General features: G+C 34.0%; 7 protein-coding genes and 3 long non-coding RNA genes across 19 annotated transcripts in view; 5 read left to right on the forward strand and 5 right to left on the reverse strand.

Annotated features, from left to right (window-relative positions):
* The first annotated feature begins 239 nt into the window (after positions 1-239).
* Positions 240-5,197, forward strand: LOC124439099. Of its 3 annotated transcripts, none has more exons than XR_006946270.1 (4): positions 240-723; positions 956-1,025; positions 1,427-1,657; positions 4,578-5,197. It is a non-coding gene; the product is annotated as an uncharacterized LOC124439099 (long non-coding RNA). The 3 variants fall into 3 exon arrangements; XR_006946271.1 differs by lacking the exon at positions 4,578-5,197 and adding an exon at positions 2,194-2,396 and having other exon boundaries at positions 1,427-1,760; XR_006946269.1 differs by lacking the exon at positions 4,578-5,197 and having other exon boundaries at positions 1,427-2,057.
* Positions 5,198-6,379: 1,182 nt separating this feature from the next.
* LOC124438669 (fructose-2,6-bisphosphatase TIGAR-like) lies at positions 6,380-8,226 on the reverse strand. Its single transcript, XM_046988864.1, has 5 exons — positions 7,755-8,226; positions 7,630-7,667; positions 7,426-7,544; positions 7,277-7,354; positions 6,380-7,206 (listed from the first exon to the last, which is right to left on the reverse strand). Exons 1-5 carry the CDS (start codon positions 7,820-7,822, stop codon positions 6,649-6,651), a joined length of 861 nt encoding a protein of 286 aa, XP_046844820.1. The 5' UTR covers positions 7,823-8,226; the 3' UTR covers positions 6,380-6,648.
* A 99-nt stretch (positions 8,227-8,325) lies between these two features.
* Positions 8,326-9,644, reverse strand: LOC124438671. The gene has a single exon (XM_046988866.1). The coding sequence runs from the start codon at positions 9,348-9,350 to the stop codon at positions 8,691-8,693; it is 660 nt and encodes a 219-aa protein (XP_046844822.1). The 5' UTR covers positions 9,351-9,644; the 3' UTR covers positions 8,326-8,690.
* An 828-nt stretch (positions 9,645-10,472) lies between these two features.
* On the reverse strand, positions 10,473-11,366 carry LOC124438673. The gene is made up of 2 exons (XR_006946151.1): positions 10,931-11,366; positions 10,473-10,674 (listed from the first exon to the last, which is right to left on the reverse strand). It is a non-coding gene; the product is annotated as an uncharacterized LOC124438673 (long non-coding RNA).
* Positions 10,664-13,824, forward strand: LOC124438665 (hsp90 co-chaperone Cdc37-like). The gene is made up of 11 exons (XM_046988856.1): positions 10,664-10,750; positions 11,433-11,508; positions 11,698-11,831; positions 11,901-12,012; positions 12,085-12,183; positions 12,309-12,374; positions 12,461-12,619; positions 12,731-12,846; positions 12,944-13,073; positions 13,138-13,215; positions 13,370-13,824. Exons 2-11 carry the CDS (start codon positions 11,476-11,478, stop codon positions 13,559-13,561), a joined length of 1,119 nt encoding a protein of 372 aa, XP_046844812.1. The 5' UTR covers positions 10,664-10,750; positions 11,433-11,475; the 3' UTR covers positions 13,562-13,824.
* LOC124438668 (GDP-L-fucose synthase-like) lies at positions 13,700-15,992 on the reverse strand. 3 transcript variants are annotated; one of them, XM_046988862.1, is made up of 10 exons: positions 15,797-15,992; positions 15,563-15,701; positions 15,260-15,374; positions 15,119-15,172; positions 14,906-15,054; positions 14,702-14,835; positions 14,563-14,627; positions 14,347-14,493; positions 14,138-14,237; positions 13,700-14,050 (listed from the first exon to the last, which is right to left on the reverse strand). In XM_046988862.1, the coding sequence occupies exons 2-10, from the start codon at positions 15,697-15,699 to the stop codon at positions 13,995-13,997; spliced, it is 957 nt and encodes a 318-aa protein (XP_046844818.1). In that variant the 5' UTR covers positions 15,700-15,701; positions 15,797-15,992; the 3' UTR covers positions 13,700-13,994. The 3 variants fall into 3 exon arrangements, with proteins under 3 accessions (XP_046844818.1, XP_046844819.1, XP_046844817.1); XM_046988863.1 differs by having other exon boundaries at positions 15,563-15,704; XM_046988861.1 differs by having other exon boundaries at positions 15,563-15,708.
* LOC124438670 (toll-interacting protein B-like) lies at positions 15,974-18,060 on the forward strand. Its single transcript, XM_046988865.1, has 6 exons — positions 15,974-16,068; positions 16,576-16,742; positions 16,816-16,949; positions 17,182-17,233; positions 17,323-17,475; positions 17,550-18,060. Exons 1-6 carry the CDS (start codon positions 16,044-16,046, stop codon positions 17,823-17,825), a joined length of 807 nt encoding a protein of 268 aa, XP_046844821.1. The 5' UTR covers positions 15,974-16,043; the 3' UTR covers positions 17,826-18,060.
* A 91-nt stretch (positions 18,061-18,151) lies between these two features.
* On the forward strand, positions 18,152-23,838 carry LOC124438663 (probable G-protein coupled receptor No9). Of its 6 annotated transcripts, none has more exons than XM_046988853.1 (4): positions 18,152-19,442; positions 19,668-19,797; positions 21,767-22,138; positions 22,424-23,397. In XM_046988853.1, exons 3-4 carry the CDS (start codon positions 21,774-21,776, stop codon positions 23,187-23,189), a joined length of 1,131 nt encoding a protein of 376 aa, XP_046844809.1. In that variant the 5' UTR covers positions 18,152-19,442; positions 19,668-19,797; positions 21,767-21,773; the 3' UTR covers positions 23,190-23,397. The 6 variants fall into 6 exon arrangements, with proteins under 6 accessions (XP_046844809.1, XP_046844806.1, XP_046844807.1 ...); XM_046988850.1 differs by lacking the exon at positions 18,152-19,442 and adding an exon at positions 20,073-20,213 and having other exon boundaries at positions 19,713-19,797; positions 22,424-23,838; XM_046988851.1 differs by lacking the exon at positions 18,152-19,442 and adding an exon at positions 20,144-20,213 and having other exon boundaries at positions 19,735-19,797.
* On the reverse strand, positions 19,318-20,335 carry LOC124438674. Its single transcript, XR_006946152.1, has 2 exons — positions 20,285-20,335; positions 19,318-20,018 (listed from the first exon to the last, which is right to left on the reverse strand). It is a non-coding gene; the product is annotated as an uncharacterized LOC124438674 (long non-coding RNA).
* LOC124438661 overlaps positions 23,633-24,414 on the forward strand; it is a 29,409-nt gene continuing 28,627 nt past the window's right edge. The window contains exon 1 of the mRNA XM_046988842.1: positions 23,633-23,765. The gene's annotated coding sequence lies outside the window, so the exon portion shown is untranslated. The remainder of the gene's footprint in view (positions 23,766-24,414) is intronic.

The following is a 24,414-nucleotide window of genomic DNA, read 5'->3' on the forward strand; positions in this document are numbered from 1 at the left end:
ACGTACATAAATGTAATCAACGATTTCTAAAATTTTTTGTCATAATTGTCAAAACTTTACTCGATTATTGTAAGATCTTACTCTTTCCAACAAAAAAAGAAACTAAACCACGGAAATTGTTGTATTAAAGAATTATCCGGAATATTCTATAACGATGTCTTCCTGATCATTTACGAAAATATGTTGCTCTTCATGATTATTTTTTGCAGCACTTGAAAATGTTGTCTGTACTATTAAGGCCTGTTTATTTGCAGCCTAGTTACCCGGTCGGGCGAGTAACCGGGCAGAGCCGAGTTCTTGTCTGTTCTAGCCGGGTAACTCGGCTCCATATAAACAGGCCCTAAGTTACGGGAATAAATTCTTATCTTCAAGATCTCCGGATACACGAACATTTATATATAAGCTTTCATCAAATGGTGCTAAGAAAAGCCAACCTTATAATATATGCAGAATGGAGGTAATACTTTGTGTTAGTCCGATAATGCGATTTCTAAAAAGATTTTCATTTTCAACATGGCCACATGGTGTGCTTGTGGAAGGTGAAGGTTTTTAAAATCTTTTTGAGACAACTTTATGCATCTTGTGTAAATATCTGGAGTTTATGAACTTAATTTTGGTGGCATTTGAGAAATCCTCTCGTCACTTTATTCGAGATAATACCGTCCTTTCAGTCTTTCTTGGTGGTTCGTGGCTCTAATTTTCGTCATATTTCAAGATAAAAATGTAAGTTCTTTTGTTGGACATTGGTCATAATTTTCTTCCTTTGCTATTCAATTACTTTACAATTCTACTAATGAAGATGATTATAGTTCACAGTTTTTCTCATTAGTCATTCAAATGATTAAAATAATCCAACTTATTTGGGCATTATAATTTCAACATTGTACATTTTAACTATGCTCATTGTAATTACATGCACTCTTTAATTTTGGTGACTTTTGTATAATTTTTACAGTTATCTTGCTGAGTAAAAGCCAATTCATTACTTGTGATGATACTGATGGTAACCCCAGTGGCTAGTGTTGGTGATGTTACTGATGGTAACCCTAGTGGCTAGTATTGGTGATGATACTGATGGTAACCCTAGTGGCTGGTCTTGGTGATGATCTGATGGTAACCCCAGTGGCTAGTGTTGGTGATGTCTTGGTGATGATCTGATGGTAACCCCAGTGGCTAGTGTTGGTGATGATCTGATGGTAACCCCAGTGGCTAGTGTTGGTGATGTTACTGATGGTAACCCTAGTGGCTAGTGTTGGTGATGATACTGATGGTAACCCCAGTGGCTAGTGTTGGTGATGATCTGATGGTAACCCCAGTGGCTAGTGTTGGTGATGTTACTGATGGTAACCCTAGTGGCTAGTGTTGGTGATGATACTGATGGTAACCCCAGTGGCTAGTGTTGGTGATGATCTGATGGTAACCCTAGTGGCTAGTGTTGGTGATGATCTGATGATAAGAACTTGTAGATGACCAATCAACTTCAGTATGAAGAATTCGAGTCTTAGAATCAATCAAGTAATGATAATGAAGATGATGATGATGGAATCAATAATGTTTCATTTACATGTATTATGGAACAGAAAGTTCCATGGAAACATGTATTGTTGAAAAATCATTTTAACATCGTCAAGTGTAGGCCTTCTTTATTGGCAAACCAGTAAGTGAGAAACCATTTACTGATACAATTGTTATAAAGACACAACCTCTTCGATATTTTAGGGTTTAACAATTGCCACAATTGAAATTCTAAAACTCATTGTGTATCGGACAAACCTATAGAGGGTATAAATAATTAAGTAAGTCATTTATATGAAAATTATGGATACAAAAGCAGATAATTGGGGTTTTTTCAAACTGGAACTGGTTTAAATGGACCCCTTTGCATGATTGCATAGTAAAATTGTATGAACCAGCCTAATGGGGCACTTGATTGTCTCAGCAAAGATATATTTATCATGCTATATTACATTTTGTGGGGATCTGTTTGCACAAACTGTCAATGGAAAATTTGCAATGCTGTCATGTTAATTCTTCATTAAAACAGTCAACTGTTGAAATCTTGATTCCTTACTTGTGAAAGTTAAGCTATATTTACATGACTTAGATATGAATTCCACTCCATGGCACCATATTATAAAGATATTGATCAGGCCAATCAATCTTTCCTACTGACCTCCCCACCATCAAGCTTAGCTTAAGTTGAATTATCATTGGATGTTTGGCTAAGCTAAATAATTGTTGAACTTCTCGTCGTGCATAAATCCTTTCAATATCCTTGCTCTGGCTACAAACTTCTTGCCCTAGTTCAAAAAGGTAAAGCTCTCGTGACTGCACACGCCTACACTACAATCCAAATTTTTCCTTCAACATTTTTCTCTTAAGATACTTTATTGGCCCAGCATATTCTACACCAATCACTTGGTACGGTAAGCGCAGCTTGGTGCAGTCTTTATGTAGATTTCCAGGGAAAGGGCTTGGATAAAAATGGCTTTGATAAAGAACGGCTTGAAATTTTTTGCAACTGTGACAACGCTTTATGACTCGTTTCTCAAGGAACCCAGTAATTTTCACGTATCTTCAAAATTGTTAAACGAACTCCCCCATGAAGGGTGACATAATGAGGATGCTGAACAATCTTTTCTGTGAACACATTGCTTTTGGGCAGGTAAATATGGTGATTTCCTTGAATTCGTTCATAACATTTCGCGACACCAGTTTTTTCTGACAAAAGATGCATCCTCTCCTAATTTTGACAAAATTTTACATTGTCTAGATTTGTAACTTTGACATGTTTTATCCACCAATATCTCCGATTGTTAATTTCTTCTGTTGTCAATGGACCACTCTTCCTCTGTTCTTGTTTTCTACTGTTCTAGATGAATCACGAGATCCATCTACAAATTCTCAAAGCTTTCAAGAGATCGTATTTATTCAGAAATTAATTGTTTTATAGATTTTGTTTCTCCAGACTCTCTTTAGTTGCTGTGGTTGTAATGTCGTCTGGCCAATATTCTTTCGTTGTCAACCATGCTGGACCCTTCAACCACAGATCATTTTCTTCACTCACTTTACCACCTCTGCTCGCGAGGTCTGCGAGATTATCTTATCCAGGAGGGTTCTTCAATGGATGTAGTTCTTTGCCTGTATCTTCTTTACTTGATTTCCAATGAATTGTTTTAAATCCTGACTTACACCATTCTGTACCCAATGAAGAGCTACTGTGCTATGCATCCATCCAAAAACATTCCAAGTTGGAAACACGTCCAGCGCTTCCTTGAAGTTATAAAAAAAGATTTGCTGCCATATGTGCAGATACAAGTTCTAAGCGTGGTATTTTCAGGTCCTTCTTAGCAAGATGAGATTTGGCAGCGACCAGGCCCTTTCTCGTGCCACTCTCTTGATGGGCAATTGCCAGCACTATTGCTCCCACTCCATGACTCCTAGCATCAGCAAAGGCATGCAGCTTGATATCGTTGATAATTTCCTGGAAACTGCGATACTTCGTGGAATTGTGATGGATCGTGGAAGATCTTTTTGCCAGGATGACCTCGTCCCTTTAAGTTGTTGTGGTGATTCGTCGTCCCTTAATAACTTGGCATCACAGCAGTCCCGAAAGAGGAGCTTTGCTTGCAACGTGACAGGAGACACCAAACCGAGTGGGTCGTAGATCTTAGTTGTCTTTGCTAACATCTCACGCTTCGTGTTGTGAGACATGTCCGTTAGGTATCTGAACTTTAATGAGGTCTTTCTTTTCGTCCCATGATAACCCAAGAACTGCTGCTTCGGATGTCTTCGCTCCGAATTGTTGCTTTGCATATGTAACGATTAAACGTCACAATAAATTCTATTTCATAACTTTTGTTTTATTTTCATGGCTCTACTCAAAGCTTTGTGTTGGGCATTAATTTTCATTATCTAAATTTGATTTCTGCTTGGCACTTCTCTCGCTACATTTTATAATCTAGCTGCATTACATTCTGAGGTTCTTTGGTATCCAACTCTTGGTTTTGACAAGATCTTAATTTTGAATTAATCCCCCTCCCCAAAGTTTAAATAAACGGAGTGTTTTTCTTTATCGTCATCATCATTCATGCTTATGGCACTTGTGCAACTTTGAAATTAATTTTGCATATTTTAGATTGTCAAGCATTAAAAGTTCCTTTTTTGCTTCTCGTGTTACTTCTGTTTGAATTTGATATTCCTCTTTTACGTCAGTCATTTTTATTTGATAAATTCCCACATATTTTGTGGTTGTGCAAAGCATCATCTCAATAGATTGGATTTCCTACTTAATAGGTTGTTGTTTAAAAGTGTTGAGGAGGCGTAAGAGCTTTCATTCCCCGTTACAATTATTTTGTATTGAGAATTTTTTTATTTTAACCATGAATTTTTTTGCATGATATTGTCAAGCCAAGAGTTTCAGCTGTAAGCTTTAATATACGGACATAGAACGGGGCTGTTACATCTATATATTGATTATTAATAGAGGTTCTTGTGTCACGTTGTCAACAACGTAACTTTTCGTAAATTTTGAAGAATTTTGTGTTATCTTGAACAATCTTTCATTTGTCTTGTAGTGGAGGAAGAATACTATGTTGGCACATTATGATTCATGTGATACATCATTGTCGTGGATTAAGCAATAGTTCTCTTTGATCACAATCCTAGTCATCTATGGTTGTCGTCATTTTTCATCATTGTTGTCGTGGATTTTAGTTAATCTTTGGTTAATCTTTCGAGGAATATGTTAATCTACGAATGAAGGCCAACGAAGACGTTTCAGGTTTGTAGTGTTTTAGTTAAAATCCTGGTGATCAGTAACAACAGGAAGATGATTGAACATTGGCAGAGTTGTTTAAAGAAGTTGTTCTTTTGAATCCTGTTAGTGTTTTTTGTTGTTTATGGCGGTATAGCTATTTGTCCGATACCGCCAGAGTCTGATAGTCGGTTTTCACAAGTTTTTCGTTCTTTCATCACCACGTTACACGTTCCTCAGTTCAAGGAAATAAGCATTGGTTTCTTTGAACTTTGGTTGCGTGTATTAGTTCTTAGAATTGAAACAAGGTATGTTTTTATTGCAATATTAATAAATTTCTATGAATTTAACTGAAAGGAATCAAAATCTATATGCATGAATTATAGTGCAACGTTTGCAACTAAACTACGGTTTGCATCTTGAAAAACAATTTTCAACTTAGCATGAAGATGGTCTAAATTATTCGTGTTGTGTTGGGCTTGCTCTTCTCTCTTTCATTTCTTTATATGCATGGAACGTGGCTGATAGCGCGGCGATACCTTTAGTTCAAGTAGTAAACGGTGCAATGATGGTACCTAGGTGATCGAGTGTTGGACACACAAGGATTGGTTGGTATGCTATTTGGTAGTGTATATGTTTAAGAGCCCAGGGAGGCTAATGTGCATCCACATTCGTAGCTTGTTTGATCTCTGATTAACAAATCAGTTGACGTAATATTATTTAAAAACATGAAAACGTCATACTTTTTACCCTTATCGCCATTGGCATTCAACAAATCTCTTGACAACAGATTACAATCAGAGCTACAATCGATCAGAGCAAAAACAACGATCATAAAGCTACATAATTGCAATACAAGAGGTAAAGATAGGTTACAAATTTCACTTTTTCGTACAGCCTCTGGCCAACGCAGCTTTCTATTTAGAGCAGTAAAAATTTGGAACGCTTTGCGGCACGCCCTAAAAGGCATTGATTCTGTGATTAGTTTTAAGTTTGCATATAACAGGTTTTTAACTAGTTGTAGCCTTTACATGTTTGTAAATGTAGAGGTTGGTATAGTCCTGAGAAGGACTGTTTTTGTTGTTGTTGACTGACATTTCGACAACCTTAGCGGTAGTCATCTTCAGAGTCAAATGAGGAGTAAACATCAGGTGTTTAGTGTAATTTAGGTGTGATGTTTTTACACATCACACATCACAACTAGAAACATTTCACGTCACACTAATTCACAATGACAATACACATTTCCTGTACACACAATGCAATGACGTAAGAACCAGATAAAAAATACGGCTAACCTGACATTTACTCCTCATTTGACTCTGAAGATGACTACCGTTAAGGTTGTCGAAACGTCAGTCAACAACAACAAAAACAGTCCTTCTCAAGACTATACCAACCTGGACGATCTACATTTACAAACATGTAACGATACTCCTGGGTTCAAACCATTTACTTTAGTAGTAACCTTTGATAATTTTGTAGCTAAATTATTACATTTTTGCACATTTTTTTGTACATATAATTATGCCCTTCGATTATGTTTTTAATTCTGAAAAGCCCTTTGGGAGAATTAATAAAGTATAAAATATAATAATAATAATAATATTAAATAGATGATGATAAATAATAAAAAATATAAATAATAATAATCCAGTTTTTACATCTCTTTGGACATTCTTTAGTATGACTTCTTAAATGTTCTTGAATAACCAATATAGTAAAGTTTTTAGCTTATTTCATGTTCCAACTGCATTTCAAGTTCCTATCTACTCCTAGTTAGCCATTGTTAACCCCCTACTACCACCCCCTTATACATATTACATTATTCACATTTATAAATTTACAAAAATAATGAAAACTATTCATTAAACAATCAACTTTTACGTACTTTACTGTTCAAGATGTGATGAATCATATAATATCTCACAATCTATTTTGCATATTTTGTTTGCATTTAATGAAATCAAAAACACTGACACCCCAGTATTGGGGCAAATTTGTTTAGAAACTTTTCCTTTTTCCATTGAAAACAGGCAGTTGAAATGATTAAAAAAATACTCCATAAAATAATGTAATATTCCACCATGTGATACAACTAAAACATTTTGTATCCTTTTTGATTGATCTGCACGATCTTCACGTGACTTATGTGGCATTTCACATTTATTATTGATGTCAGATGAATATTCTACCTTCTGCCATAATAAAGGATCTTCATTGTGACTAAAATTTTCTTCATGGTTATTGAGCTCGTGATTCAAAATAGTTTGATTTCCACTCCTTCTTGACACCTTCTCATGCCTAAAAAGATCTTCGACTAAAGTTGTAAAAAACTTCACAACTCTTTTCTGTACTTGCTCTTCAGTCTCTGCACCACAAGGTAATTTTCCTGACATCAAAACTCTCTTGAGTTCTTTCCTTGAACCCCCTTCTGCATTCCCATAACTCTAAATGAAATAAACATACTTCTTGCAATTTACCTAGACAAAGCAGAGTTCACATTTACTCTTCACTAACCCTTTCCCGTAACAAAATTTCATTACTGATTTTCAATTCTTTCATATGCAAATTCTTCAGGCATATTTTTTCTGCAGTCTGCAATAAAACAATTCTAATACAGCTAATAAATGTTGCATGACATTTACGTTCAATCAAGTTAGGTCAACCTTGTAAGCTCTTGTTAAATCACTGCTGTATATCTTAATGAAATTTTCATCTTTCAATCTATCAGAAACACGCTCCACTTGCTCTATGCCATGCTTATTCATCACAGTGTCTTTATGACCTAAATTTTTGAAGATAGGTGCGTAAGATGCCAACATTTCTAAGGAAAAACTAAGTAAGTCACAATTGTTCCAAATTTCCAATACCTTGAATAATTTTGTTACGATTTTCATCTGTTTCTCCACTAAAAATAATATTTATTGATTTACTGTTAAACAGTATGTTCAAGTCATATAGATTACTCTTTCCTTTCAAAAAATAATAAACTTACTGTCTAACTAACGTCAGTCGAAAGCTCCACTTTAGTTCGCACTCCTGGATCTGTAATGCTCCAGCCATTTTGTTAAATTATGGATTTTCTTGCGGCACCCACCGTCGTCACTGCCGCAGCAATTTTTATTTTATTACTCTTACAGCTTGGGACGGGGGAGTATAGAATAACTTTAACAAAATGTAACGCCTCATTGGTAATTTATAAATACAAATGCAAATGGTTGTAAAAAACGCACAATTACTGTGTTTTCATTTATGAATTAAAAGTTACAGATTTTACTGTTGTGTCGTTGATGTTCATCAACATATATTAAACAAGAACATAGCCAACGGCGAATATATTTAATTGAATTATATAATTGTCGTTATCATGAAACGTGCTCCGCATATTTGTTATTCCAAAGAATTCTAAAGAGCGATTAAACTCGTCAAGTATCTTTTTACTGGCTAATAAAGATGCATATTGAAAGTAATCAGACGCCTTGGCACATTCCAATGTATGAGAGGTACTGCAAATTTATGCCAACTAAACATAGACTTATTCCATATTTGAGAAAGAGTTGCACTTCTACAGTTGAAAATACAATGATTTATTGAAAACAAAACACAAGAGAAAGCGTTATATAACTACAAAATTTATTAGTTCTATAATGAAAATTAAAATATGTGTAAAAGAGCGATACCTGCATGAAAGGTCGAGTTAAACTAAATTGTATGGATTCTCCATGCAATGCTACCAATGTTGGAATATTATATTGCAGTCAACTATAGTCTGGTCAAAAGCGTTTGATGAAAATTTTTACAACTTATCAGCTACAATCATAAACTACTAAATGAAATATTTCTTTCTCTTTCATCAGGTTGCTCTGTAGAAAGAGAATGGCCCTCAATTTCTCAAGTCGTAACATGGTGTTCATACCAAATTTTGTGTGTATTACTTTTTCTTCGACGATCGTCTGGACCTATCACTTCTCCCTGAAGTAGAGCCACTTCTAGAATCTAACGATGAAGGGCTTGTAGGCCCATCGAAGGAATCTGCTTGTGTTGAGCTTATATTTGTTACATGTGTAAACAGACACGGTGTTGAGATCTCGTTTTTCGTTAGTTTACGAAATTTCTTCACTCTTTCTTTGCGAGAACTGATTTCAAGTTTGCTTGGTGGTGTGACAATGTTAGAGGACTTCAGTTCCTCAATCGAGTCAATGATTTCTTTCAAAAATAACGACGCCGCTCCTTCATCGTCGAACTGTAATCCAGCCATTTTTGCACCATTATTATTTTGTAGATTTAATGTATGAAAAGTGTTATCAAGGGCACTATATTGTGAATTATCACTAAGATCTTCTTTCCACGATGCAAAGCCACTTTCAAGTTCCACTAAGCATAGTTTCACTCCTTTAGGATTTCTTTCTCCGCTTTCTCCAGTGTTAAAAATAACGGCGGCAACACCAGTTTTGAAATGCTTCCATGTTTCGTCTTTCAGTAAATACAATTTAGCTGGAAATGGGCAAACAGTGACACGATTCGAAAGGCATGAAAGCGATAATTTGATTTTAAACAACTCCTGACCACTTAAACGACCGTCTTCATTCATAATTTGTACAGCTTTTTCCTTTCTTGTTCATAAAACCGACGAATATAAATCCAGATTTACGCGAAGTCGACCTTATTCAGTTCGTGACGGTAAATATTTTAAACCTAAACTAGGCCATACCGTCAGTTCCCCTGAATGTTCGCCTGTATCTCAAATTACACAAACCGAATTTAAAAGAAAGAAATGCAACGTTGAATTGATGCACTCCTAGATAAATTGCTCAAACGAAAAGAAAAGTCGCGAATGTTCTACTATAAGATAAAAAAATGACGATGCTGTTGAAACTTGTTATTACACACCGGTTATACGTCACAACACAACAATACAATGTATTTATGATTTTCTAACGTCATAATTAACCAATGAGAACATTTAAGACTGGATGTGACAACCGACGACATACAATAGAGAATCTATTCTATGCCGACGATGTGGGAGTTTTATATAGAAACAAAGATCAAAACATAGCAACCTGGCACTCGTTCACAGAAATTTTACACATAATGACCTCAGTTTTGTTAAATATCATAGGAACCTATAAGTGTATAAAAAACACATTGTGTTGCTGGTGTGTATTCCAACAGTTTTTATCACCCTGAACTGATGAGCAATACGTCTCACAGGCTCATGGTTAATTAAGAAGAAACTTGCACAATTATGTCTTGTAAAAAAGGTGAAAATAATTTGAAGTTTGGTCTGTGGGAAAATAGCTGTGCACAATAATTCATTAATTTTCTTAACCAGACGTAAATGGTTAGGCTTTTGATCCTGCTTGATTGAGCCCTTTACCCTTTATACCAAATCCTGCTCTAGGCAATTTTACTTTACATTTGGTAGCTTTGAAATTTCTGTTGATGACTGTTAATAGCTGAATAATAGCCTTGCCTGATGGTGGTTTTGTGTTGACCCCCACCCCCCTCGTAAATTATCGAAGTTAGGTAAAGTAAATTGGATCATTTAAAATAATTTCTATCATGGATTAAAAGAATCAACAGACTTGTGAGAATGTACTTGACTGTTGTGAACAAATGGGATCTTTCTGTGCTTTGTGGGTAAAAAACGTTTGCTGTTGTACTTTCTGTGCATACCCCTTTGTTCTTATATAATGAAATGCTATTAAAGTCAACATGCCAAAGAAGAATTTGTATTTTTCATAAATCATATTTCTCAACCCAGTCTGCTTGTTTTATGCAATCAAAACATGTGATGGTTTTAAGTTTTCTTTGTCTCCAGTGTGGATCATTGCCAGTGATCGTGGAAGGACTAATAGGACAGTTTTGCACATGCTCATTGGTAGAACTTGGACCATTTCTATATATATCACCTATGAGGAAAAATTAGTTGACTATGAAGCAGGAAAACATTGAATGATAAAGAAGAGGTTGCTGAGCCTTTTTAAGGTATGCATAGTATGATTATTTACTATCCATTTTATGCGGACATCCTTAATTATGCAAACCCAACCTATTCAATCAAATCCAATCTTTTGTAATGATTGTATTTGTTTTGAATCTTTTCTGGATAAAATAATTTCTCTCCCTGGTTATGAGCATGGAAATCTTATACTGAAGAATGTCTACCTTTGATAATTTTACTTATAATGTCAATGTTTACAAGAAAGGTAGTGCAGTCTTTTGGGTCAAAGCCGACAACGAAACTGAGTTTTTTTTCAATTCTTTCAACCGTTCTCTTGAGATTTACCAAACAATGTTGCTCGCCCACGTCGGCTGGTGCCAACAATAACAATGACAAAATATTCTTTTATATCATATCACCAACATGGCTAAAAAGCAAGTCGAGAATACACAAACTTCAATGTTGAAAAAGCATTTGACTGTAGAACTGAATCATCAAACTGGGTGAGGTAATCTGTAGTCCAAGTTGTAGTATTTAATCTCCCAGAATATCGTGGACGACATAAGTTGTTGGACGAAAACGACAGACTTGGTGATGCTGTGACGAAACTGTATGACAGAATACTTTTTGACAACAATAGAACTGCACATGCGCAATCGTTATTTCACAATAACGTGCAGTCACCTATATGCAACAACAGTGGCGTGAAATGTTTCTCACATTTAGAGATAGAAGATTTTAGTTTTTCCAAACTTTTCTTTGAAGAAGAATGGTCGATTATAGCAAGTGGGATCGGATTGAGGTATGTCTTATAATTTAACCTCATTTTTTTCAATGTGAATATCGTTGTCGTGAACATAACAAAGCTGCATTGAACGTCGTCTGATGTTTGTGAGGATACAAAACCGTTATCCTGAATGTAGTCAATAATATTTGTCTGTCATAATATTTGTATTTATGTTCTATGAAAGTTTTCTTCCCAACGATTTAGGTTAGTGACGATGAGGATGAAACTCATCCTAATATTGATACGCCAAGCTTGTTTCGATGGAGGCATCAAGCACGGGTTGAGAAAATGGAAGAGTTGAAAAATGAAAGGGAAAGTGTTAATAAAGAAGTCAAAGTGTAAGTCTTTAAGAGTTGGGACAGCCTTTCTGTGCTGTTAGACTACTCAATGACTTTTAAACTGGCTAGTTTTAAGAACAAAATGATTGAAGTCCAGGAAAAGCTGAAAGAAGCTGAAAAGAACAACAAACAAGAGGATATTTTTAAATATAAGAAAGATCTTGAACAGATTAAACAACAGGTTGTACTCCAAGAAAATTGTTTTATTTGCAAAAGTACATTCTGTAGCAATCTATTTTTTATGTTGTCTTAGGAAGATCATTTCCGGAAAAAAGAATTGGAAATTGCAAAGAAGGAAAAATTACAACCTTGGAATGTTGATACTTTAAGCAAAGATGGATTTAGTAAAACTGTAAGTCTTTATTTCTTGTTTCATTGTGTGCACATCTTCATATGATTAATTTATCACAAATATTTGCATTTACTTGAATGATACTTTTTTAAATCTGTTTATAATCTTATTGATTTAATCCTTAGATAATTAACAAACCAAAAGTTGAAAAGGAAGAAGAATTATCAGAAGATGAAAAATGGAAAAGATCCGTAAGAACAATCAACATTAAAAATGCTTTGTTTTAAATTGTTGTTTTTATTATGTTAAACTTCCTCTCTCAATTTTCTATCTTAAGCAACAATTTATGGACAAATACGAGAAAGAAATAAAGAAACTGGGAATGCTTCATGAATATCATGACTCAAAAGAATATTTGCTACAAAACCTTAACCTGGTTTGCGAAGATACAGCAAATTATTTGACATTGTGGTGTGTTAATTTGGAGGTTGAGGAGGTATATACATAAGTGTCACTTGATATTTTTGTTAACATATTTCTCACATATTTTCTTGCCGTCAGATGTTTGTTGTCTTTGACATAAGTTACACACAATACATTTTTGTAGAAACATGACCTTATGAAACGTGTCGCACACCAAACAATTGTAATGCAGTATTTGCTAGAATTGATGAAAACATTAGAAGCAAACCCACCCCAGACAGTTAGTGTCTTCTTTTCAAGGTAAAGATTAGATTTATATTGATAGTGGTGAGAACATTGTGTAGGTAATAATAGATGGTGATATTCTACAGAATGTGTTGAATTTTCTTGTTTGTAGAATGGCAAAAGCAAAGACAGACTTCACCGATTACATTCAGGCATTTGAGGATGAGCTTGCTTCATTTATAAAAAGAGTGAAAGATAGGGCTAAAGCAAGAATTGAGAAAGCCAAAGCTGAAGTTGAAGAGGTTAATGCAGATTTTTTCTTGGTAATCAACAGTTCATGCCTTATTGTGTATGTATATCATGCAGGAAGAACGTTTAGAGCGTGAGCAAAGACTTGGTCCAGGTGGCCTTGATCCTGTGGAAGTATTTGAATCATTACCTAAGGTATAAAATTTCTGTTTGTGTTACTATTCAAAAGCATATATTGTCCATAGGAACTCTTGGTAAAAAATCAAAGTCTGTATAAATAATGGGCTTAAATTGAAGTTTTATGATTGGTATGTTATATATGTAAAGCATAAGATTTTCAAATTGAAAGGAGTTACAAGAATGTTTTGAAAAGAAAGATATACCAATGCTGCAAAACGTGATGAAAGAATTACCAGATGAGGTAGCAAGGTATCATTTAAAAAGATGCATAGATTCTGGTCTTTGGGTTCCCGGAGGTTCTTCCGATTCTGCCGAGGAAAATTCCAAACCAACTTCAGATGAAACAGAAGAGATAGCATGAGGAATAACTCATCAGGATGATGTCACACATTAGCATGTTTAAACAACCTAAGTATCTGAGGGTATAATAACCTGAAAGTGTAATGTGATAGTAGTTGCCATATAAATCAATGGAACAGCATAATTGCATGTGACAAAATTCCAGTTAGAATAGAACATTTTAATGTAAAAAATAATCAATACATGAAAGTTGAAAGAGAAACAAATTGCAACTAAAGAAAACAATCCCTTTTAGCTTTTTGTGACATTAAATGTTTAACTAAAGTTTGGGCAGGTTTTGTTATAATTTTATTTTATACCTTTAATAATTTGTTTAATAACATTAAAATAGTAAATATAGCACACTAAATTCATAATTCTCCCCTAGATTTCACAATAATAGGTAAAGTGGCTTTGCCACAAATCAAGTACTTTATCACAAAGTTTGCATCAATTTATTTTCTTGCTGCCTCATAATTAGTCTCAAACCATTCACATGTCTCCTGCAATGCTGAAAAAGAAAAGTCAAAGTTTGACTAGAAGCTCAAATAAGAACAAGCACAAAACTGTAAATGTTATACAATCTGAACTATTGCACCTTGCTTAAAGTCTGTAAATTTAAAGTCAGGTCGATATTTCCTGAGTTTTGCATTGCTTGCTGTTTTTTTGAATTGACCATCTGACTTGCTTGTATCATACTTAATTTTTCCGTCAAGATTCATCTTGAAATAGACACCAACTCAGTATTTTAATAAATATTATTAATGTGATACTTTCCTAGACCTTCAACTTATAACTAAAGGATACAGTCAATTCTCCTTTGAAATTCATAGCTTCCACGATCATTTCAACAGCATCCTTTATTGATACCTCATCTTCTTCACCAACTGACAAAATGATTGGCGATACTTCATTATAATCTCTTAACACCCAAATCATCAATCTTGCTAGATCCTTAATAAATTGCAAATATCTCCAGTGAAATGGCAATGCTATAATAAAATGCAGTCATTGTGAATCTACCAATGAGTATATGAATTGCCTTCGTGGCTTGCCTGTGCCCCAAACCACGAATGGCTTTCCTTCTTCTAAAAAATTTATATAAAACACATTTGCTGTTAAACTCAACTTCTCATCCATCATTTATACAAGCATCACAAACTTTTAGCATTGTAGATCTTGTTAATAAGGCCAGGAATGACATGACCATCTTCCACATTAAAGTTGTCATGTGGACCAAACACATTGGTGGGTATTACACTTGTAAAGTTGCAACCATGTTGTGCATTGTAAGCCCTATAATTACAGCATAAATATGAATTATGGTAGTTATACTTCCACTGATCATATAGTAGATGAAGTTTACTTATTTTGTATGTCAATCAATCTTTTTGCATATGAATAGCCAAAATTCGAATCATGAGGTGGACCATCATGTACCATTGTTTCATTGATAGGATAAGTTGTTTTATCTGGGAATATACAAGTAGAAAGACAGGATACACATTTTGAAACCTATAAAATAACAAAACTTTAAATTGAATTGTTTACCATGTATCAATAAAAATTTTCATCTCACCTTATACTCAAATGAGCATTGTAAAATGTTGTCATTTATAAGTATATTTTTTCGCTACAAAAAATAAAGAAATTGCAGTTTATTACTGATTAATTGCAACATTGTTTTTCAAATACACATGTGGAATTGTACAAAACCTACCAGGAAGTCTAGATTATACTTTAGGTTTCTAAAAAGGCCACCAACCATTGCAGCAAGGTGAATAATATGTGTTGGTTTGTATTTTTCAAAAATTGCTTTTGTTTCCTCTGTGTTGCTAAATATTCATAGCATTAAATGACATGTGACAACATAACAAATGTAAATATCTTTCATAGTACTTAGTTTACTTTAACAGATTGTTATTCACATTTTAAATTAGGATATGCTATTCTGTCTTTTTAATTTTTATATATTTAACCAAATGCAAAAATATGAAATGATTAAATGAAACAGTTATCATACCTCAAGTCACCATCTTTGGATGATAAAAAAATCCAGCGCTCCTTTTCTTTTTTCTCTTCTTTCTCAGAAATAATTTTGATTGCTTGACCGACTAAACCTGTGCCACCAGTGACCATAATCACTTTTTCCTCCGCCATCTCCACTATCTAATAGTAGTTGAATTGGCAGTGTCACAATTATAATTGAACAAAATGCTCGAAAAACTGAAAGTGACACGAACAGAAACGAACATACCTTTTTGTGCCAGTTATTTTATTAATTTTTTCAACGAAAATTCAGAAAGCTTTATAAGAATGAAATATTGTCCATGCCACGTAGAAACATTAATTTTTAATCAATGCTGCATGTCTTCATGAAATGCAGGAGGGAGAGATATGATTAATTTTAATACGGGGGAGGGAGGGAGGACTATGCTTGTATCAATGACATCATGATCAGTGGACATGACGTACATACTACCCAAAAATCAAAATAGCAAAATATGGCGACATCAAGCTCTTCGTCAGGTAAGCAATAGTTGTGTTTAATGGAGTTAGAGTTTTTAACTATTAAATTAGAAATGAAATTTAAGACGTTTTTTTTAATACTTATTATGAATCGTCCGAATAGGAAGATATTGTGATATATTAACCTGGAAATGACAGTGACAATGTGATTTTACATCCTGGTGAATTGAAGAACGTAGTTAATAATTCTTTTATAAATTACACAACATTCATCCCATTCAGCCAAGATAAATTTAAGTATTATTGAAACATATTGTCAACTACGGACAATGTGGTCGAACATATTAGTTGGATACCAATTGAGCTTGAGTAGTTTTCTGGTGGTTTCAATTTGGGCATGTTTCATTTTCATTTGCTCAAGTGTTATGAGACTTTTCATGCCCAAATTGAAACCACCAGAAAACTACTCAAACTCAATATTATCAACTGTTATTAAAGAATATCTTCTGTTAATTATGAAATTCATTTGTTCTCTTTAAAACGTTTACACACATTTTTATTTATTAGATGGTTATAGATCAAGAGTATTGACTGGTGACCTACCAGAAGGTTTTTTGCAAATTGACAGTTCACAAACAACCACACCTTACTCCCATGGAACAACACAATCTGCTGTCTATCAGAGTCCTTATCCTATGCAAGTTGTAACACGACTTAAGATTACTGTTGCACAGGTATGATAATAAAAACGTTAATCTCTTTTGAAGGTTATTTAAAATAACTCTCTTTATGTACTTTTGATTATAGGCCAAGCTTGCAAAGAATTATGGTCTTACAAGAATGGATCCGTATTGTAGGGTTCGTGTTGGCCATCAAGTTTTTGAGACTCATACTGCATCAAATGGCTCAATCAATCCTCGATGGAATAAAACAATTGCTTGGTAAGGGATAAAACCATTTTTCACCAATGCAAACACTTAAAAATTGTTTTGCAATTACATTTGCTAATATAAACATTTTTTTCAGCTATAGAAAAGAAAGTTCTAATTCACTAAAATTTCCTAATATTGTTCACCCCATATATCAATCAGTGAGGGACATTGTAAACAATTTAGGATTATAATTTTACATGTTAGAATTATAATTTTACAATTAAATAACTATTTTGTATAGTCCTTTCCAACGCAGTTCAGTCAATACGATCTATGTGGAAATTTTTGATGAGGTAAAATTTGTTTTTGTTATTTTTTTACCATAATATCTCATTGAAAGAATTGTTATATATGTTCATTACTGTCTCTTTTTATTCTTCAGCATGCCTTTTCCCCAGACACTCAGATAGCATGGGGCTTAATAAAGATTAGTGATGATTTGCCTGTTGGTGAAAGTTGTGATGAATGGTATCCTCTAAATGGTAAACAAGGTGACGAGAAAGAAGGAATGATCAACATTATTCTTTCCATTACTGTAAGTTTGTTCTATATGTTATCACTTTCATTGCCTCTTTAAAATGTTTTGATAAATCTGTCAAAATCATTTAGGAATCTAATGAGCCTGTACCTGCAGCTCCTATGATGATATTTCCCCAAGCATACACCTATGCTCCTGTTTACTATCCACCCGTGCCCTATGCAGTGCCCCAACAACGTTTGCCACCAACAGGTGCACCTTGTGTGCAGGTCAAACCAGAGGATGTAAAAAACATAAAAGATATGTTTCCTGATGTGGATGAAGAAGTCGTAAGGTCTGTATTAATGGCAAGTGGAGGCAATGTTGATGCTGCCTTGAATCACTTGTTGAGCATGAATGAAAAATAAAGTTTGAAAATAATTTATGTTTGCACTTTGAATTAATATTCTCGAGTCTTAGCTGAACAAACATATTTAAAATAGACCTTTTCATTATGTAGTGCTCTAAAATTTAGCTTGCTCTGCTTGTTTGAAGTAGCAAAGTGTGATTTGTTGCACTTTAATTCTAATTTAAATTTTGTTATACCAATATTTTGGTACGTTATTGATAGTTTAAAAGTAATAAATAGTTTATTGAATGGAAGTTGTTTTCTTTCATGTTCATTGTATAGTAACGAATAGTAACATGTAGTCTTTAGTTGATTGAATATCAATTTTCACAATATGCGTGTTTCATAATCCCACTTAATGTGTCATGGCAACCTTAAGTGCTTAATAAGTAGGTTGTTTTCTTGGCCCATTTTAATTGCATACTGTCTGACTAATTTCTATCAGATGTATTTCATTTTGCATCATTTTTACCTTACAAAAGATTTTTGTTTACAGAATATATGATAGTTTTGACAACATTTTTCAATTCGTTAGAGATGTTTGTTCGCTCAACTCGTAAGTAAATTGTGTTATTTTTATTTTATAGTTAAAACTAATCTTTGTCGACATAATCATTGAAATTCTTTCACTATGCTGTCGTTTTTTCGATCACAATATTGCAGGCTAAAACTTTATTGATAATATGCTGATACAGCCACGTATTTCATCATTCTTTAATTATTGCATTTCTTAATACGTTTTTACTGTTTTAGCATAATGCTTCAGCAGTTTGATTGAATATTCTTGTTCACACTTCAGCTTCACTTCAAAAAACTGTTCTGTTAAAAATTTTTTTTTTCAATGTATTTGTAATTTTCTGTACATATCAAACATAGTGGCTTGTCCTTGATGACCTCAGGTGCAACTGTAAATGTTATGATCCCAGCCAATTTGCTGCTGTTGTTTTTCTTTCGTTGTCTTAGAACGTTCTATAACTATTCCTGCTTGACTTTTTTCTCGTGTTGTATATACAAATATTGACCATGTTTACACTGACAAACACAAAATATTTATAGTCTTACCATTAAGGGAATAAAATAAAGAATCCTTTTTACTGGACCTCTGCAGGTGGCCACATCTGCAAGTGTGTGTTTGAATCGCAAAATTAATTTATGTCTCTCCTATGGCAGGATACAGATGTTCCCTTTCTTTCAAATGAAACGAGTAAACAAGGCGGATTTAAGTTGGATTTTTGAACCACTAACATAGATAGATGATTTTGCAAGGGGCATATGCAAAAGATTTAGATGATGAATGATTGTGCATTATTACAGACTGTCAACTTTTGTAAACTTAAAGTTACTTAAATGAAGAGTATAGTTACATATTTGTTATACGAATGTTTAATTTCTTGATCGTTTATACCACCTGTTTTTTATCATCCCATAAAAAGCTATTTCTGTCGCAAATCGTTGTGTTGTCTAACTTGCCAAACAACAATGTATAGATATATTGTTATGTATATTAGATATATAATGAAAAAAAACATCCTTTATTTGCACATTCATTATACTTTTGGTGTGTTTATCCACAATTCATCATCTAAATAATTTTTATCCGTGCAAGCCAAGAATGCAAAACGTCACTCAGATAAACGTATTACTAAATTTCCATTATTATCTTTACACATGGTTGGCTTAACAATTTTGTTTGAAAAAGAGAATCTTTCGTCCTTGATAAACATTTTCAGTCATTTCTTGTTTTTGTACAGTAAACGCAGCCGATATTTATCAGATCTAATTGTCTTGTGAATGACTTCCGAACTTCAATTCATCAGCGTGGTCAGCTTTAACTTTATTATTTGCTTATTTTATTATTCAGCCGAGAATCTTGGGTTGTAGCTATTGAAAATGCTTTATCGCTTGTGGCAAACGTTCATAATTGCTGAAGTCAAGAATTTTTGTGACTGAAGAGAGAAACTTCCATTGAAAATGACTCATTAACGAATAAGGTAGGATTTATATAATTTGCAAAACTGAAGAATGAAGATTATGGTCCAATTGCTTCGATGGATGTTCTAATGTCGGAATAATATAGCATTGTTTATCAGTGGGAGAGTTTCTTAAAAGATTTCATTTCATGCATATTATTTATAATGTAACTTTGCTATCGCTTCATATTATTCATCTCAGAAATCTTTATGATCCTATTCCATGTGTTAGTGTGGTTTCCCTAAAAACGTGATAAACATTAAGAATTTCTGAAAGAAGTTTTTGCTGTTTGCAGCTGCCAAATGTCATGTGGTGTTGCCTATTATCCCACACGTATAAATATAAAACTGAACAAAATATCCTTAGTATAGTTTTGTCTGGCACGGCCGTCGCGTTTGAATTGTGGAAAGTTATTAAATCACGAACAAGAATAAAAGTTTGTATACATCTAATATTTAATTATGGCTTTAAACTATTATTAAATCGAGTAGATATTTATATACGCACGTATTATGAACATTTCAACCCAGAACTTTCGAAATCTTCTGGATAAATATATTTGTTTGCTTTATACAGTTTCTGGAAGGCACCTTTTCTCGTTGAGCTTTTAGTTTCTTCATAGATTTTTGCCTGATTTTATGCTCGCGAGCAAAGTATTTATTTGAAATCGTCACGTTTGTATATTAAAGCCATTACATACGACTTTAATAATTTTTGAATATGTGTAAAACATGCAGTGGATCGTCTTGACCTTGAGCTGTTTTGATGACGAGAATGCCCGATCTCGGAACTACGTAAATGTATTGCTGTAATCTTTTCCATTGAAAGACGTACTTGGGCTTATTGCACGCTATTTGTGAGGAAGTGTGTCACGTTCTTTAAGAATATTATCAATAAATGTGAAGATTCATGAAAACAATGAATACACATATGTTAAACAATACATAGAAAGAAAGTTCTATCATCACGCGAACATCGTATGGTAAGACAACAAGGCTGTGGTCATCCCTTGGCCTTCAGTGAATTACTTTGACATAATTTTCATTATCGTCGAGGTTTGAAAAACATTTCCGCATAGCCTCATTTTCCCTATTGTCAGTTTTTGATCGATGTAAACTCTAGGGTGTTAACATCACTTGTTTAGAGCTGTTTTAAAGTCAAAGAATATATACACTAGTTATAAAAAAGAACTTCTTGTTTTTGAAGCATTCTGCCAACAGGTGGAACAGGTTGAATGTATTTATTTGCCATTTTAAATGAAGAAGTTTGCTATGTCATGTTTCATTTGTTATTGGAGGTAATTATCAAGCACAATACCAGTATCAAATGTACAAACATGCAGGTCAATAGCAGTTCATTTGTAACTAGTTACAAAAATAATATATGCTTTGGTGTTGACATTTTCATCGTATTGATTGATTACGTCTTGCTGTTGTTAATCTTATCTTCTTTACAGTCTGTATTATATTAATCGCTTAGTTGCAGAAATTTACTGCTTCATAAATTTCCATTACCAGCATGACGCTGACAGTAATAGGCTTGTTTTTCTATACGAAAAAATCTTTTGAAGGCAACTTCTTTGTATAAAGACCTTTACGTTTAAAGATGAAAGTGGCGGGGGGTAGCAGAAGAATTTCAAACATCTCCAAGGCATACAAAACGTATTACGAACTTGTTTGGGAAAACTGGAAATAATTTTTTTCAAAACATCTTGTTGTTTTTCTAGACAAAGTTTGTCCACCTTTTATCGATAAAACGCCTATTTCAAAGAAAGACGCTGAATTCAGTTGAAAGCTTTCTAAAAAAATTCAACCAAATGCAACTTTCTCATTATTGAAACCAACGAAACCAGAACTGCAATTGTTTCGTTTCATTTAATGAAATGCTTGCTGCTTGCTCCCTTGGTTTTACTACATAAATTAAATTAATATACACAAATAGAAAAGTGTTGGATTATACTTCACTGCTCTTTATTGTATTTTATTTTAGTTGATTTATGTTTATGATGTCGAACACAACCAATGCTACAATTGGACAATTTAAAATCCCAAAGACTCATCTCTACACTGTGTTGACTTTATATGGCTTCATCTCGTTTACGTCTGTCATTGGAAATTCTATGGTTTTAATCTCTTTCTTCAAGTCCTCGAAAATCCGAAATTCGCGGACGAATCATCTTATTGTGAGCCTCTCTTGTGCTGATCTAATCGCAGGCGCCATAACCGTACCTCTGTATGCAAATCTGATGATGAACAGTTTTGAAGGCTACAATGAAAGTGTCCAGTTTTTCATTTACCAAGTTATCGACGTTTTTTCAGTTACGGCGTCTATTTGGCATTTAGCTGTAATATCATTAGATAGGTATGTTCGTTACTTATGCTATGTCACTGTGCTTTGACGAGTGCCATTTTCTCTTGTTTATATCTTCAATATCTCTTCAACCGTAACCAACGAAAACACTAACAGCCAACAAATATGATAATGAACAATGGCTTCTGGTTGTCATTCTGAAACGTGGTTCAATTTGTACATATTTTTTTATCTCCATACATAATACATACGATACTTCATATGCGCAATTATCGAAGTCTGGTACCTAGTTTCCTACTGTTACATTTTTTTCTAATTTTCAATTCTCTGTTTTAGATATTTTGCGATCGTGTGGCCAGTTTTACACCATAATGCAAAGTCTGGGACGTACATTTCATCATTATTTGTGATATGGATTGTTTCCATTCTTTCTGGTGGCCTCACTGTGGAGTTCTTCAAGTATAAACTAAAATACATAATCTACAAAGCGTCAACCTTGTTTGCACTTCCCCTCCTTGTCATAGTTGTCAGTTATTTATCCATTTTACATGCGACTATCCGGCGTCCATATTCTAGCTCTCGCGGGAACTTTGAAAGGGAACTGAAAGTTTCGTTTACTGTTTTTCTTTTAATTGCTCTGTTTCTTGTAAGTTGGGCTCCATTTTTCACCATTGCCATTTTGTCCAGTTCATGTGAATGCATCACTTTAACCATGGCAGTTTACTTTAAAGCAATACACTTTGCTTCAACCTGTGTTAATCCTGTAGTGTACGCCGCCAGAATGCCTGATTTCAAAACAGCTTTTATTAAGATTATTCCAAAACAGATCGTTGAGTTTCTCTGTTTCTTCCGAGATAGAACAATAGTTGACATGGTAACCAATAGTACACGCACGCGTACTTCAAGTACGTTATCATCTACGGTCCAAACGGGCGAGAGTGGTAAACGAAGAGCGACACTTCTTGAAAATAGAGGTGCCTTTGAACAGTTGCCAGTGAAAATAAACAAAAAGGAGTCTCCCCTAGCTCACAGTATAACCTCAAATAAATGTGTGAGCTTACTGTCAGATAGTCCTACCTCAACGGCTGGCTCCCATGTGTAAATTACATGGATGTCGTACAACAAATCGCTCAATATAAGTTCTTTCATTTTCATACATCTCTATACGCTGGAGAGATTCCAATCTTTGCTCTTCGTTGGCTTTGTGGATTATTGCTTTTGTAAACTTTATGCTTGCATTTGTTTAGAGCTTATTAGAGAGTGAATTTAGGTCGAGGAGATTATGTTAATAAAGTCCAGTGAAATGTAAATGAACTCCAGTGAATTAGAATTGAACTGAAGAAATGTAAATATATGCTATTGTATACATTGTACGAAGTAGAAATAATAACTTACATATTTATGAGTGAAGACAAAAAAATCGAAAAGAGTTTGTTTGAGTTCGATAATACTGGGGCCCTGTGGTGGGGGCACGAGGCGGGGCAGTCAGGGAAGGAGTTGTGCCATTCATGCTTGTATGACATGAAGTAACCGCTGATGTGAGTAGCGGCCATGTTGAATATATCCAGTGAATATATGAGTGAATAGATCTTCTACACGTGAACACCGAACACATCAGTATGAGTTGAGTTTTTACAAAAAATTGTACCTGAAAATGAGACAAATCTTTAATAGTAAGGTATGTTAGTGTTACGCTTTGTTTTTCTTTGATGTAAAGTTATTATGTTTAAAATATGATTGTTGTCATCATACTCGTTCTTCTACGCACTTTATATCATTTGTCTTGATTTTATCGATTTCCAAAGAGGTCGTTCTTCTACAGAAGCGACAAAACACTAAGACTATGACACAGAGGTTTTATGGTTCTAGTGTAGTAAAAGCTAAGCAAAACTGACTTGTACTAAATAAATGAAGACTGACACAAAATACCATGTTTACAGTTAATAAACTTTGAAAGGGCTTTCGTAAGAGTAACCAATGTTTGAATGCCCACTAAAGGCGCACAGAATTTTTTCATGGTGTGGAAAATAAATTACATTTTATTTCTGCAAAGTTCATTGTAGTTTGTGTGAAGCAGAAATTTATTTTTGCACATAAAATGCATAAGTGCAACCTATACAGATTATTACAGAATTGAATGAAAGAATTTTTGATGAACAAATTAAAGGTAAAAAGCGCAGTGAATATTTCAAAAAGCACAAAATGATTAAAAGGGAACTTCACTGGCACAAACTCAATACCATCCACTCCTGAGTTGCAATTTTTTTTCCTGGTGAAATAAAAAATTTAGCCTGCAATCAGGAGCAGCATGATGTGGGTGTGTTGTC

The sequence above is a fragment of the Xenia sp. Carnegie-2017 genome, unplaced genomic scaffold (assembly GCF_021976095.1).
Source record: "Xenia sp. Carnegie-2017 unplaced genomic scaffold, XeniaSp_v1 HiC_scaffold_19, whole genome shotgun sequence".
Classification (NCBI taxonomy): Eukaryota; Metazoa; Cnidaria; class Anthozoa; order Malacalcyonacea; family Xeniidae; genus Xenia; species Xenia sp. Carnegie-2017.